Genomic DNA, 14,713 nt, shown 5'->3' with positions numbered 1-14,713 from the left:
GAGCCTACCGTGAACCACGTTCGACGTGTTGCCTCTCTGTCGCACTTGTAAATTCGTACATAAGCTTGACAGGGAGGCAACACGTCGAACGTGGTTCGCGGTAGGCCCTCTGGTCTGATCCCCTTTCTATACATCAGTACACCTTTTAAAACAAAGTCCCCCGCCGCGTGTTGTCTGTCTGTATGTTCGCGATAAACTCAAAAACTACTGAACGGTTATTCATGCGGTTTTCACTTATCTATAGAGGGATTATTGAGGAAGGTTTAACTGTATAATTGGTTAAGGTTTTGTGTGACCCTTGCTAAGCCGGGGCTGGTCGCTACTATCTTATAAACTTTGCAGCTCAATGCACCACTATACCATAACTTCTTTAAAACTTTAATATCTTTAAAAATCTGGCATTAAATTGCACGCCTGAATTTAAATTTTCATTTAACGTTCTCGATCGGAAGGACTTACGGCCGGTTCCGAAGAATGAGATACGATAACGATAAGTTCTCATTTAGATATCGTTTGTATGTCGTATAATTGACAGAAGCAGCTTGATTCGGGCAACCAATGTCACTTTGACGTTAGAAATATCGTAGATAGATCTTATTGGGATCACAGCGGAATCCAAATAAACGTCAATTTTGACATGTCGTTTAGTTATCGATCTTTTAAAGATCTTTCAAAGATCTTAAACGTGTCTTAATCATTCTTCAAATCGGGCCGTTATATTGTGTTCGGTTTGTAACAACGACATGGGTATTATCTTGTTTCCGGAAATACGACTGAGCAAATAATAATAATGTCGCAGTTTTATTTATTAATATTAATATTATGAGACAAATTTACGCAAATCTGCCAAGCAAATCATTAAGAACCTCAACACCCTTAAGGCTTGCCTACCGCGATCACCGTAGTTCACAAATTGTGAGCATTTTTCTCTTTTACTTCAATAAGACATGTAATTAGAGTGGCAGAGAAAGATGTCCGCAATTTTCGTACTTCGGTATTCGCGGTAGGCCTTCAGACCGCTCTCTGTCTGTACAACTGGCCGCCAACCTTTATTATGTAAATTATGGCATGTATAATTGTACAGTAAGTCTTAATGATAATGATAAATCATGCAGTAGGTCCCAGCATTGCTGTTACTATGTCCGAATCTCAATCACTGCAGAGTGCATCATAGTAAGTTCGTATTATACAGTCAAAATCACTTTGCAATAGCCTACCGTCACCTGTAACTGGGACACGGGACTGTATCTCACAGTAAATTAATTGAAAGCAGTGTAACAAGTTGAAAACATAAACGTCGTATGTTTATTTACTCAAAACATAATTAAAAAAAACACTTACTTTTGTATCGTTTTAGGAATCGACATTACTTACAAGTAGGTTATATATTCTACCTACTCAGTACTCAGTACTCAGTAAGAATCAAAAAGCATCCAATACACACGTGCGGAGTTTACAAAGTTAAACTTGTTGAACTTAAAGCGGAACTTTGCTGGGTTTCTTTAAGAATTTAAAGATAAACATTAAAGAAACGAGCGAAATTGTGACACTACGTAACTATTTTATAAACATTTAATACGTTTTGCCACATTTTGTCTTGGCATGTAATTTGAAAATCGAAGACCGCCCGTCTCGAGTTTATCAGTAATCTGTAAGTTTAATCTGTATAACTAATAATAAAACTATACTCTCTTTGTCATTCTGTCTAATTCATATGGCTACTTACTGTGCAGGTACAATCAATCTTACGGAGCAGCCAAGGTGCTCAAAAATGTCTGAACATCTACTGTAATGTCTTGTTAATAGAACGCTTTGTTCACATATTTGTGAAGATCTTTGCCGCTCCGATATATACCTATCTGATGGCGAATGCACCAAACCGCTGCCGAAGTTTTCCTATCAATGAAAGAGCAATAATTGTCTACTTTTAGATTCCTTATTAACTTATTCAAAAATAGTAAATAATAATCCAAAAAGTATTCTGCAAGTAGGCCCCAAGGGCTCTTTTTTCAAGTCAATACAACATTTATAGTAACATCATAGTGACATGAAAAAAAAAACTTTTATAAATACAACAGTCAATACCTTATATTTGTATGTCTGTAGCACTTTACTGTCATCCCAATGTAATAATGATTCGACGATAATTAATCAAGATTAAGCACATTACAATGCGTCTCAAATCGGTAATGAAATGACGATAAGTACAGTGGATGAGAGGCAGTAGATGTGCACAGTATGGCGGCGGAGGGTCGTCAGCGCGCTGCTAGATTGTGTGCTGATGAAGAGACTTAAGCTCGCCGTCAGGAGGTGGCGGAGGATGCGCCTCTTCCGGAAGAAGGAGGGTGAGTAAGGATGGGAGACAGATGTGCACAGTATGGCGGAGGATCGTCAGCGCGCTGCTCGACTCTGTGCTGATGAAGAGAGTTAAGCTCGCCGTCAGGAGGAGGCGGATGATGCGCCACTTCCGGAAGAATGAGGGTGAGTAGGGAAGGGAGACAGATCTGCACAGTATGGCGGAGGGTCGTCAGCGGGCTGCTCGACTGTGTGCTGATGAAGAGACTTACTTCAGCTTGCTATCAGGAGGTGGTGGAGAATGCGCCTCTTCCGGAAGAAGAGGGTGAGTAGCGATGAGTGGTAGATGAGCACTGTATGGGAATCGTCAGCGCGCTACTCTACTATATGTGCTGATGAAGGGACTTAAGCTCGCCGTCAGGAGGTGGCGAAGGATGCGCCTCTTCCGAAAGAAAGAGGATGAGGCTATTGGTGGGTTTTTTGACCTGAATCGGGAACTTTATGGCCACGGACTGAATGCACACGACCGACGGTGCAGCGAGCGGCAAATCAAGGCCGCGCCGCAGGTCACGTGGCTCCAGTCCATGGGCTAATACTTAATACTATGGAGGGTACAGGTAAGGAGAACAATCTGTGTATGAAAATTATCCATCAAACAACCTTAAACTAGTGGCGCTACAATACATCATTAACAATTTTTTTATTTTAATAAAAAAAAATCACTGACAGCGCACTTCACTCCGACAATAACGTTTAAATTCAGGTAATGTCCTTGTGCTACCCTAGCGCCACCGGAGAGATTTCCAACTATTATTTACAACTGCCAGCTGGAGCAGCTATTTCTTCCATAAAATATTGTTCTTACCTCTACCCTTCAAACTCAATACACTTATAAACAGATGCTGCCATAAACAGATGCGTTTGTAGGGTCTGCCATTAAGTGGTCTAAATTGGAAACATAAATTAAACATAAGCTGTAGGGAGGTATTGTGCTACCCCCTACAGTTTATGCGCCCTCACTATCGTCAATACAGGCGAAATCTGGATTCTGGATCATTCGGGACAATAGTTTTAAAAAAATTGTATGTATAGGTACGAGTATTATGTAGAATGACCCCCTGGTTAGACTTATTTTTCTAGGTACAAGACTGGCTGCACGGGGTATATATATGTATCGCTATTAGAGACAGGTAACTTTTTTGATGGAATAAAAAAATATCTGTGTTAAGTAGGTAAGTATATTACGAACTTTTTTGTTCCAACTTGTATAGTTCACGCAAATAATATTTTTATAGAAAATGATGACCGATTTCTTCGCCGAGTGCCGAGACCAATAAAATACAATAGCAGGTAATAAAATTGGTTTACAAAGAGGTTTTGTATTGAGAGCAATGGCGAACTATCTAGACAAATCTAGTTCCATTGTACACTCTTAAATAATACCTACAATAGAAGAAGTATTATTTAGTTTCTTATGATATGTAGATAGACAATATTTACGACAGCCTAGCTGAACATAAAAGCTAAGCAATTCTCAAAGTTTTCGTAACGCAAAGGTGTATTGTATTCTGCAAGCACATTCTACTCACTGCCTTGTTCGTTGTTCAACGCTTAAGGGCAAAAAGAAGCGAGAATTTGCGTGCTTAATAATTCGGCGGATAACCTTATTAAGCTTTGATGAAAATTCACAATTCTCCTGAATCTCAGACAAGTACTTATAGGTACGTACTTATACATCATGTCATTCACGACGACGCGTTCCTTGATTCGTATCGTCATATTATTAAAGGTTAGATTTGACAAATCCGCGCGTCATCGTGGATAACCGAACTATACAAGTGTATCAAAGAATCATCAAACATAATGGAATAATGAAATTATATTTCTAACCTCTAATCTATAAAAATAAGTGATACAAGTTTTTACTTTTTGGAATACTTTAGGTTTAAAGATCTTTATTTCTTTATTCCTACAACTTTATTCCATAAATCTGCATAGCTTTTCCTGAATTCAAAGTTTTATTAATTATTATATCTTTTTGAACCACTTTAATTTTGCGTTAACTCGAACTGGAGTCATTTTTCGTCAACGATTTTGCACGCATTATAATTCTTTATCCATTAGCAAATCCCCTCTAGGGAATTTAAATTTATTTTCCTACTCCTCTACTGTTATCTGTCATTTATGCATTCATTAACACGAATATAAGAACATACATAAAAGATTTCAAGAAAAGTCTATATTGTCTATTCCTCATAAAAGCTCTTGTGCTTTTATAAGCTATAATGTTACTGCGATTAATGGCTACCAACCTAACAAAACCAAAACGAATACAGTTTTAAACTAAGTGCATTGCTGCCTACTAGGGATTGCAAACCGGATTGATTTTCAATCCGGCCGGATCCGGACGGATTTTGGCTGTAGTCCGGCCGGATCCGGCCGGACCGGATCCGGTTTGGTATAGGAATATAAAAGTTAATTAAATGACATATTTTTCTAGTTTTTTGCGTAATACGTATTCCTAAATCTATAATTTGAAGTTAATAAATAACTTCTTAACAATAAAATAGAACTTGGTATTAAAAAGTGTCACAATGTCAATATCATTTTAAAAACAAAATTTTAAATCGGTAATTTATTATATTTAACCATTCTAAAGTGCTCAAATTTTCGTTTACAACTATAAATTTGATTAGTTTCCAAAGCCTGATGATGGGATGTGGGGTGGGAATTGGAGCTCCTTGAAAGGACAAGTTTTCGTAACTGTTCTTTGGTTGAATTCTTTGTAGAGTCTGTTCGGAAAGAGAAGAGTCGTGGAATGTATTGGGTCCCATACATTCCACGACTCTTCTCTTTCCTCACAAACTCTAACGTTGACATCCATTCTAGCATAGAGAAATAAGAAGTACATAGAGTGCTCACTCCATACATCAGTTTTGGTACCAAAACGCTTATTATTTTCGTAGTCGACATCTAGCATCGAGTAGCGGAACTCTCAGTACTGCTACTCGACAATAGATATCGCGGCAAACAAAAAGTCTAATGCTCAACGATTTTCCGCTAATATTATAACCAGAGTAACCGGAACTCTATTTTAAACTCCTACGCTTACTATTATTTATTACTTTTAACGAAGATATTTTACTTTTAACCAATTATGATATTAAATGCGCTCTAGTATTATCTTGCTCTAATTTATTTGTCCGAAAAAGTAGTAGACTGTATGACTTAAAAAAATGTACTTTTTTTAATTTATGGAAAAGTATATTGGTCAAATTATAAGGAACAACACACGACACGACGATCTCATACGAAAAATAATAGAATGTATGATTGAAAACCATCGCGGAAAGGGACTCCCTAAGAAAAGTTACATAGATCAAATAAAGAATTGGCTAGACGTATGTAGAGTAGCGTGTACCAGGACATGAAGGAAATTGCATTAGATTGGATGAAATTGTAAAGACAAAAGATTCTCTCTTAAATTTGAATAGAAAATAATCTATATTATATCATATATATACACATATCGGAGAAAACTAAAGATTATCAATATTATCATATATTCTTCATTCACACATATTGATGTGCCCAACTGTAGTCGGTTAATCTCCTATCACAACATTATGACACGACATTAACCTTCTCTTTAGCATAAATTACAAATGCCTTCTATGGCATCTCCATCCTTTCATTTTTCCTTATATTACAGTATTTATGTAATCGTCATATCGTGCCACCAACATGAAAGAAGAAGAAATCCTCTTCTGTTCCCAGTCATCGTCATAATAAATATATTTTTATCTTACTAAATTTAAACTTTTTCATTCGTTTTTTGTTCTGTTCAACTTCATACCTCGTATCTGTTGCCATCTGAAACGCACAGCGCGTGCTGTATTTAGGCGTTTTTTTATTATACCGGATCCGGTCCGGATCCGGTGATTTTTACCGGATCCGGTAGCTCCTGAAAAGTGCCGGATCCGGCCGGATTACCGGATCCGCCGGACCGGATTGCAATCCCTACTGCCTACGTACAAAATATTCATTTGGTTGTATAGTAAAAATAATTACTTCATAAGTCAGAAACACGCATGTGACACCCGTAATATAGCAACACCCATAGACTACGAAGACCGTTTAGCGTTGCTTGTTAGTCTCCGTAGGCTACGGTGGCCAAAATTGAGAAAAAACTGTCCAAAAAATTAATTTTGCAAGTACCAGGGCCTCATGAGTTACGAGGAGGTGTCGCCGACCGGCCGGCCGCGGCCCGGGGCGGGCCGGGCGCGTAACAAGGTATGCTCGCGCGTCTTGGCTATATACTTTTGCTGTAATTTGTTTACCTAAATTAAGATTTAATTTTTGTTGACTCGTAGGAAAAATATTGTATGCAACGTTGTATAAGTAGGTCAAAAAATTCTCGTGGCGTTTTCCTTTACAATGTTCGCCTACGCCTTCGGCTCCGGCTCACATTGTAACTCACGCCACTCGCCTTTTTTGACCCTTCTTATACAACTGTTGCATAAAATACTATAATAAATATGCAAGAAGAATACTAACGCTTTTTTGCTACGCCAGAGGTTTTTTAATTTACTTTACTCTTCGTCCGCTCTATGGCAGGTTTTTCAATTACTTTCCTACGCCAATGATATTTCTGTAAAAAAATCACGTTCCACAAGATTATGTTTGGATTAAATTCCATTCTTGACAAGATATTTCAATCATCTTGGATGAAGAAATATTATAGGTACATATTGGCAAAGGGAATGCTAAATCATTCCCTGTAATTTCTTATTATGAATGAAGGGATGATATGATATAACATTTAATATGAATTATTTTGGAACAAACAAGTATATACAATATGTTCTCACTAAAACATAGCTGAGTAGGTTTATTTGCCATTTGAAATAGTGACGTATGTTACTACGAAATTTAATCGCCTCGTACGAGTTGAGGGTCTACCGCGACCCAGGTTCGACGTGTTGCCTCCGTGTCACACTTACGTACGAATTTACAAGTGCTGTCGTGAGATGCAACACGTTGAAGATGGTTCGCGGTAGGTAGGCCCTCTGAACTGAACTCGGGACCTTCTAATGACCTAAAGGTTCCAACTGAGATACCCAAACTTACCAGAATCCTTTGAACATTTCTACAATTTTTCATTATTTACATGCTTTTTAGAAGGAGCGTAAAATAACGAGTACTTTCTAAAATTGTGGTACTTTCCACATCGTTAAAGATCTAAAATTTAAAAATTAAGTTTCTAAAAAATCCCTTTATTTCCGAGAACTTCCACAACTTTTTGAAAACTATCTACAACTCACCCATCACACATCTATTAGTGATATTCACTTACATTGTGTTTATTTGTCGACAGATCTATCGATGAACCGGCAGGTGTCGACGGACCCGGCGCCGTCCACATCGGGAACTCCCGCGCACTATCCGAGACAACCGCCAGCGGATCTGTTGCAATTGGTAACTTATAACTTACATTCTAAACTCCTTAAGGGTTTTGATTATAGTCGCAAGAACGTTCGCTAGCTCGCGCGTGTGCACGGAGTGGACGAGCGGGTTAACGAAAAATATTATGAGCGCCGCTAAGGTTATTCCCACTAGTTACCACCAAGTTTTTACCAGTGGTTACTACTGGGATTTTTTCCCACCTTGTCCCGATGGTAACTACAGGGAAAAAATCCCACAACTCTGTTTGGTGGTAATTCTTAGAAATATTCCTAGTAGTTACCACCAAACCGAAGTGGTTGGTTGGGATTATTTTTACTTGGTGGTAACTATCGGGCCCGTCGCTAATTGACACGGGCGTGTGCGGCAGATTTTACCTACTAAGTATTTCATCCGCGCGCATGCTACAGTAGTAGTACTACTATGTTTTCCTTGACTATCAAATTTTGGCGTAAGTTTGACCATTTATGATAAAAAAGACCCTACCATATTACTACAACTACATACAGTAGGTACACTTTATTAAAAAATATGTCGAAGTGGTTTTGAAGAATATATACATATATTCATTACAAACAATATTATAATAGAAGCGAAACTCTACAAGAAGGGTTCATATAGACTTTCTTGAACATAATATATTTCCTAATGTGAAGCAACCTACCTACTAAAAATATATCTATTATATATTCTTAGTAGGTATCTATTAACTATACCTAACTACTATTTATTACACTGTTATTAATATATTTACTGTGACATCAATACTATTGCCGCCTACTTGGCTTAGCAATGTATTCTAAAATTATTTTTGTTATGGTTTTCGACTAGGCGCTTTTACATAATTATTCGAAGAGTTGAAATAAATATACAGAAAATGAACACAATTAAGATAGATGTTCGAGTACTCGTCACTGTACTAGTACATGTATCATTAATCTTACGTCACTAGCGATAGAGGTGACAGCAGGGTGTCATCTATTGGGCATTAGCCTGACGAGCACTTTTAGAGGGCGTTTACAAACAAAAGACATTTCGGGGAGTGCGCATAGGAACTGCACGATCTGATCCCACCTTCCCCTTTCTATCATTGGACACCCAGGAGCGGGGAGCGAATGCACCCGTTCGTGGTAAACGTTCCATTTGTTCGCACCAAACGTTTGCCTCCTCTTTTCTGGTACTGACGGCTCCCTCCACCTGTATTCCGTGATAAATATGACCTCGGTCTCTTTAAAGCAAGAGAGAATAGGATACTACTGAACCGGTAAGCTCCATCTTAGGCCCTGTCTTCACTTTCGATCAGACCTGCTAGTATGAGTTGCGTTCTCTCTCGCGCGCGACTCCATACATGTAGCGCGACATAAAGTATAGACTCGCGCGCGAGAACGCAACTCATGCTAGCCGGTCAGGTATGACTAGGGCGAATCGTCGATCAGTTTATAATAAATAAATAAAAAAGGCAGTTTAAAAATTATGTTCTGTCAAAACCTTTCGTTGCTTCCACAAATTGTACAAACAAAGAAAACTTCGACTGCCGATTCAATAAGTTGTTATCACTTCGTTTTCCCTAAAAGTTCTGCTATTTCCAGGAACCAGATGAATCCCAAAGACACAGGGAACAGCAACTACGGCAATACTCGTTCTTCCAGCTCAGGGTGCACCTGAAGCGAGGGCAGAACCTCGTGGCCATGGACAAGAACGGTGGGTGTCTTCTTCGTCTACACTACACACTTCTCACTTGATCACTGAATACGGCACGCAGTTTTACTAACGTTAGGGCGAGAATAAAGGCCGATGCACACACCATATGTAATGTGGCACGGCTTCGGCTTTCTTCGTACTCTTAAACGAGCTATGTAAAGTGAGCTGCAAAGGTGCCTACCTGACACTTACCTATGAATGAATTCCATTCATAAAGTGGGTACCTATGCTCTTTCGCAGCTCGCAGTCTGTTATATCGGAGAGGCTAAGATTCTTACTATTATCTGAACAGCCTCTTCTATCAAGATGATAACGAGCATGTTAAGATACTTTTGACCACCTATCCCGCTACGTTATATCTGATGCTACATAAGCATCCGATTTGACTAAGCATTAGACGAAAACAAAACAGAGAGGTACCGTAGTCTAAATCTTGGCTCGGTGGTAAAAGAATTAATACATTTTTGACACCAACAGCTATAAAAAAAATCTTTTCAAAATTCAAACAGAAACAAAAGTAATTAATGGTTGAAAAATGGGAAAATAAAATAAATAATTATAGAAGCGTTGGATAAAGACATATTATGTAAAATAAAAATACTAAGAAAATATTTAAGCGCGCGGTAATGCGATAACGCAGCGTTGAACGCGTGCAGAATGTATGAAAAATGACTAACCGCTGCGTTAACCGCCTCACAGAATATAGTGTCATTAGATTATATAATGTAAAATGTCATTTTTCCTACATTACTTTGATCGCATGCGTTCAACGCTACTTTTATCGCATAAAACAACCGCGCGCTTAACCGATGCAATATCTTAACTTTGTTTTTTGGAACAGTTGTAACATAAATTCATTCAAATTTTATGAACGCCTGCTGACTTATTCAATGCAATCACACAAATTTGCTACAAGCACTCGCGCCTTTTCGCCATTCAAGCACTACTTTCGATAATACAATTCAAATATACAAAATAAGTAGGTATATGTTTTAATCTATATAGGTACTATTTATCTGACATCTTGACACGTGTATACTAAATATTATTTTATTCTGAGGTTTGATACATTTTATTATTGTACTTTCTTATTTAGAAAGTAGACGAAAAGTCAATCCATCTTGCATTTTATAACCATATAAAAATTTGAGCACTGCAACCGAACCAGAGAGAAATATATAATGTAAGAAAATAAATATTATTAATACATTAATCACAATAGGTAGTTATTTTAGCTGCAATTAAGATTACACAATATTTTCACCAATTTATCATTTACACTTCACATTAATTTTTTTAAGTATCATTTTCAACTTTTTATCATTTGCATGTTTTAATTTTTTATTGCAATTATAGCTTCGCTGTAGGAAATGTTAGTGACTTTCATACATATCGTTTTTAATATACAGTTATTTGTTGGAAATTTAAATCAAAAGGATTCTAAATACCTACCTATAATGTATCAAGTAATCATGCATTGATATGACAAATTAATATTCTTGCTGTTCAATATAGAAACCGAGAATCGGCGAGACCTATATTTTACAATCTTATATTTATTTAGTTTATGACCTATATAATTTGGATTAATTGACAAGTACTTCTTGATTTGAATGATTTAAATGTCCACAATTGAACTGAGAGCTTATAATCCAAATACAAATTTGAATAATAATCGTGAAATATTATCTATATTTTATAATTATCACTGATATCAGGCATACGTATCAACCTGACAAGAAAAATTGAAATATTTTTTACATATTGTATTATTTAATTATATCCTTATACCATCAATACATTTTATATTATAAATAAACATACTACATACTATGCATACAAAAGTAGTGACTTGGCAAAGTTAAAAAAATAACATTACTTGTCAAATTTAGAACTAGCATCATAGACCTTTTATTTTAAAAAACTTGTCAGCAGTAACAGAACAGAATGCAGTCTTTTCAAAATTTAGCTAGAACCCGTAGACGTTAGCGGCCTTATTCTTTGATTTCGCTTCTTCTAACTCTTGGCTCCGCCCAACGCCAGGCTTGTTGGCAGGCACCAGCGACCCGTATGTCAAGTTCAAGGTGGGCGGGCGGATGCTGCACAAGTCCAAGATCGTGTATCGGGACCTGAATCCTGTGTGGGATGAATGCTTCACGGTGCCTATCGAGGATCCCTTTCAGCCGGTGCAGATTAAAGTGAGTATGATTTCACCTGTAAATTGTTATAGTCCTTGACAGCCAGCAAGTCCGTATTGAAACCATATATTTTAAGGTCAGAAGTCAGTTTATTTTTATGATTTAGGAGACAAACGACATTCGCCGACACCGTCGCTCATTGACAATAAGTATATATGTAACAGTAAAAGAAAGTCGCTGTAGCAACAGCTATACTCTGAAATTACTTGAAGGTTTAAGAAACGTCAGATATCAATGGGAATGATAAATGATAATACACCTACTCGTAGACACCAACTACGTAAATTTGTAGGATTAATTTCAGGACATAACACACTAAACAAACACCTACACGATATGTGTAAAACAGACAGCCCCCATGTGCAGAGCGTGCATGGAAGAAGAGAAAACAACCAAACACATTCTCCTAGACTGCAAACAGGTAGAAGTTTACAGGAGAAAATACCTAGGGACTCCGTGCACACTAAAGGATGCAATTAGCAACCTGAAAACATTGCTAGGCTTCGTGGAGGAGCTGGGGTGGTTAGAGTAGGGCTACCTAGATTCACGCAAAATAGGCACAATGGTTGTCGGAAAATGCCCAGAAGCACTAGCTACTACTAGGTAAAATTTGAGTGGATTAAAAAAATGTATTTAACTAATTCGTTTGTGTAACGAAAGCACCTATTTATAAGTATATTTTCCGTAATCAATTTAAAATATAAATATAGACAAAATAAGCCTTCGAAATTCCTCTGAAAATGCCCGGCATAATTTCACAATAATTTCCTAGGAACTTAACTATAAAGTTTTTCAAGAATCATAATATATAAAAGTCGGCAACACTCATTTCTTCCTCCATTGTCTAATACGAGTAGTAGAGCGTTTCTTTTTTTGCCACTTTTTTTATGTGACCTTTTTTGTCACTTTAGTGTTATTTCTAGTTAGGATCGCGCGCCCTTTTCATCCTTACAGGAGAAAATAATTTTTGTCCCAAAATTTCCATACATTTTCCAATGTTTCCGTTTTGTTACCGCCCCATAAAGTATATGGGGAAATGGTAACATAATAAAAAAAACCCTAGGATATTTTCATCCCATTAGGATCGAAAGAGCACGCGATTCTGAGTAGAAAAAACTAAAAATTTATGAAAAAATACAAAATTTATGAAAGTGGCATTTTTAAAGAAACGCTCAGTAGGAAAAGTAACCAATAATAAGTTCCAAAGGAAGACCAATAACGTTCCTCGCGCAATTACTTTTCTATGAGTTCCTCTCCGTCCGAACGACCGTTTACTGAAGCCAATCAATTTTATACGTCTCGTCTTACAAATTGTACCACTCATGCCAATTGCCGCCGGGAGAGTACCTAAGTGTAGTTTTATAGTGCTACTTTAATCTTAAAATACCATTACGATATGAGTAGGTACCTATCTAAGACATTGAACCCTCATACTGAGTAACAAGTCCAATGTATTACGTTAACTTCTGATAGTGCAGAAAACCTCATGATACCTACTAGTGATGTTACGGAGCTCCGGTTTCGATTCCGTTAAGTCGGAACTTACGATTGGTATTACACATCCGCTTCGGTTTCGGTTCCGCTACTTTTGAATTGGAAGTTATATCGGATGTCAAAGCTTAGCGCGGTGGCGAAATATGATCGGCGTACATCAAAAACAAACAGGTTCATGCCTGTCATTCGCTCATCTCCCCGCTTGCCACGTGCACGTTCTGTACTAATTAGTTGTTTTGTTGTTCTAATACAGGCTGTTTATTTCGTCACCTGCAATAATTTAGAGGCTAAATATATAGATCGTATTGAACAACTTTTACTATGGGACCAATCCCGAAATCTCGAAAAAATAAATTTACTCTCCCTTAGAAAATGTCAAGGTCAGTCAGGCAAAATGTATTAAACAGCAAATTTTTCTTCACGATTTCGGGGTTGGCCCATAGTAATAGTTGCTCGGTACTCATTATAACCTATATATTCACCTTGTAAATTATTGCAGGTGACTAAACGAACATCCTGTATACCTGCCCTTAACATCTCGTCCACCTCTCACTCATGCTCCGATTCTGGTTCCAGTTCCGATTCCGTTTCTGGTTCCGATAAACTAAATTTAAAACATCTAGTTCCGCTTTCGGTTCCGATAAAACCATATCCGTTACGTCCCTGATACCTACAAATACAACAGACAATTTCTCTTTTCTGAAAGTATCAAACAAATATCCGTAAATACGTTGCGGCTTTGGCTTAGATTATCTTTGAAGCCGGTAGGATAAGGCACATCCAATGACTTAAGTTAGTTCGTAGAGAAATATGTAGGTAAGCTTAGAGTGCTCCATAAAATATAGTAGGCAATCCGTACTTATGTACTACTAATAAGTTTTAAACTCTTGAAAGCTTGCCTAAAACTTATTATAAATGGCTTATCTTATAGTTATTATCTATATGTATGGATGGAGTGAGTACTCTCAGTTCACGTACTTATTTCTCTATGGTTAGATTGAAGAAAAAATAATTGTTAAAGGGATCCATTTTTACGAGTATTGATCGTCAACATCAGAGGTTTCAAAACGATTCTATGGTTGACTGTACCTACCTTAATTGTACTTACTAGTCTTTCTTGAGTGTTTAATAGCATCACACATGAATCCAATACTATCACATAGTCATCTGCATATCCAATAATGCTAAATTTACATATTGTGATAAAGGATACATTTATCAAGATGTATGAGTATATGTATGATATACTGCCTATTTTTAATGGTCTAGATAATCCCAAATGGGATCACAGGAATCAAGGTTAACGCTCGAGCAAATGTATAAAATCATCAAGATATCGAGCTCGAGCAAATGTATAGATAAGGACGACGCCCAAATTCTGCCAGACGTCCAAATTAAAATCGCCGCGAACGTCTGGTCTATATTAAATACCTATACTCCTGTAGATGCATAATGTGTGTAGGTATCTATATCTAGACAATGTGATTAAGCATATAGTTCGTGTCATCTATGATGACGCGCAGATTTATCAAATCTCGACTCAAGGCTCGCGTCTTCGTGAA

The 14,713-nt window shown here is 37.3% G+C and overlaps 1 protein-coding gene and 1 long non-coding RNA gene across 6 annotated transcripts in view; one reads left to right on the top strand and one right to left on the bottom strand.

Moving 5' to 3' along the window:
• Positions 1–14,713, bottom strand: part of LOC133516485 (uncharacterized) — a 469,629-nt gene that overhangs the window by 253,839 nt on the left and 201,077 nt on the right. The window lies entirely within an intron of this gene.
• The window catches only part of LOC133516471 (multiple C2 and transmembrane domain-containing protein), a 225,741-nt gene that overhangs the window by 171,184 nt on the left and 39,844 nt on the right, over positions 1–14,713 (top strand). For 2 of the 4 annotated variants that reach the window (XM_061849433.1, XM_061849431.1), the window contains exons 5-7: positions 7,673–7,773; positions 9,348–9,459; positions 11,503–11,657. In XM_061849433.1, the coding sequence (XP_061705417.1) occupies positions 7,673–7,773; positions 9,348–9,459; positions 11,503–11,657 (368 nt within the window). Of the gene's footprint in view, positions 1–2,195; positions 2,346–7,672; positions 7,774–9,347; positions 9,460–11,502; positions 11,658–14,713 lie in introns of those variants that run through there. The other 2 variants (XM_061849434.1, XM_061849432.1) reach the window with 2 other exon arrangements.

The sequence above is a fragment of the Cydia pomonella genome, chromosome 3 (assembly GCF_033807575.1).
Source record: "Cydia pomonella isolate Wapato2018A chromosome 3, ilCydPomo1, whole genome shotgun sequence".
NCBI classification, from domain to species: domain Eukaryota; kingdom Metazoa; phylum Arthropoda; class Insecta; order Lepidoptera; family Tortricidae; genus Cydia; species Cydia pomonella.
This window is presented reverse-complemented; position numbering and strand designations above follow the sequence as displayed.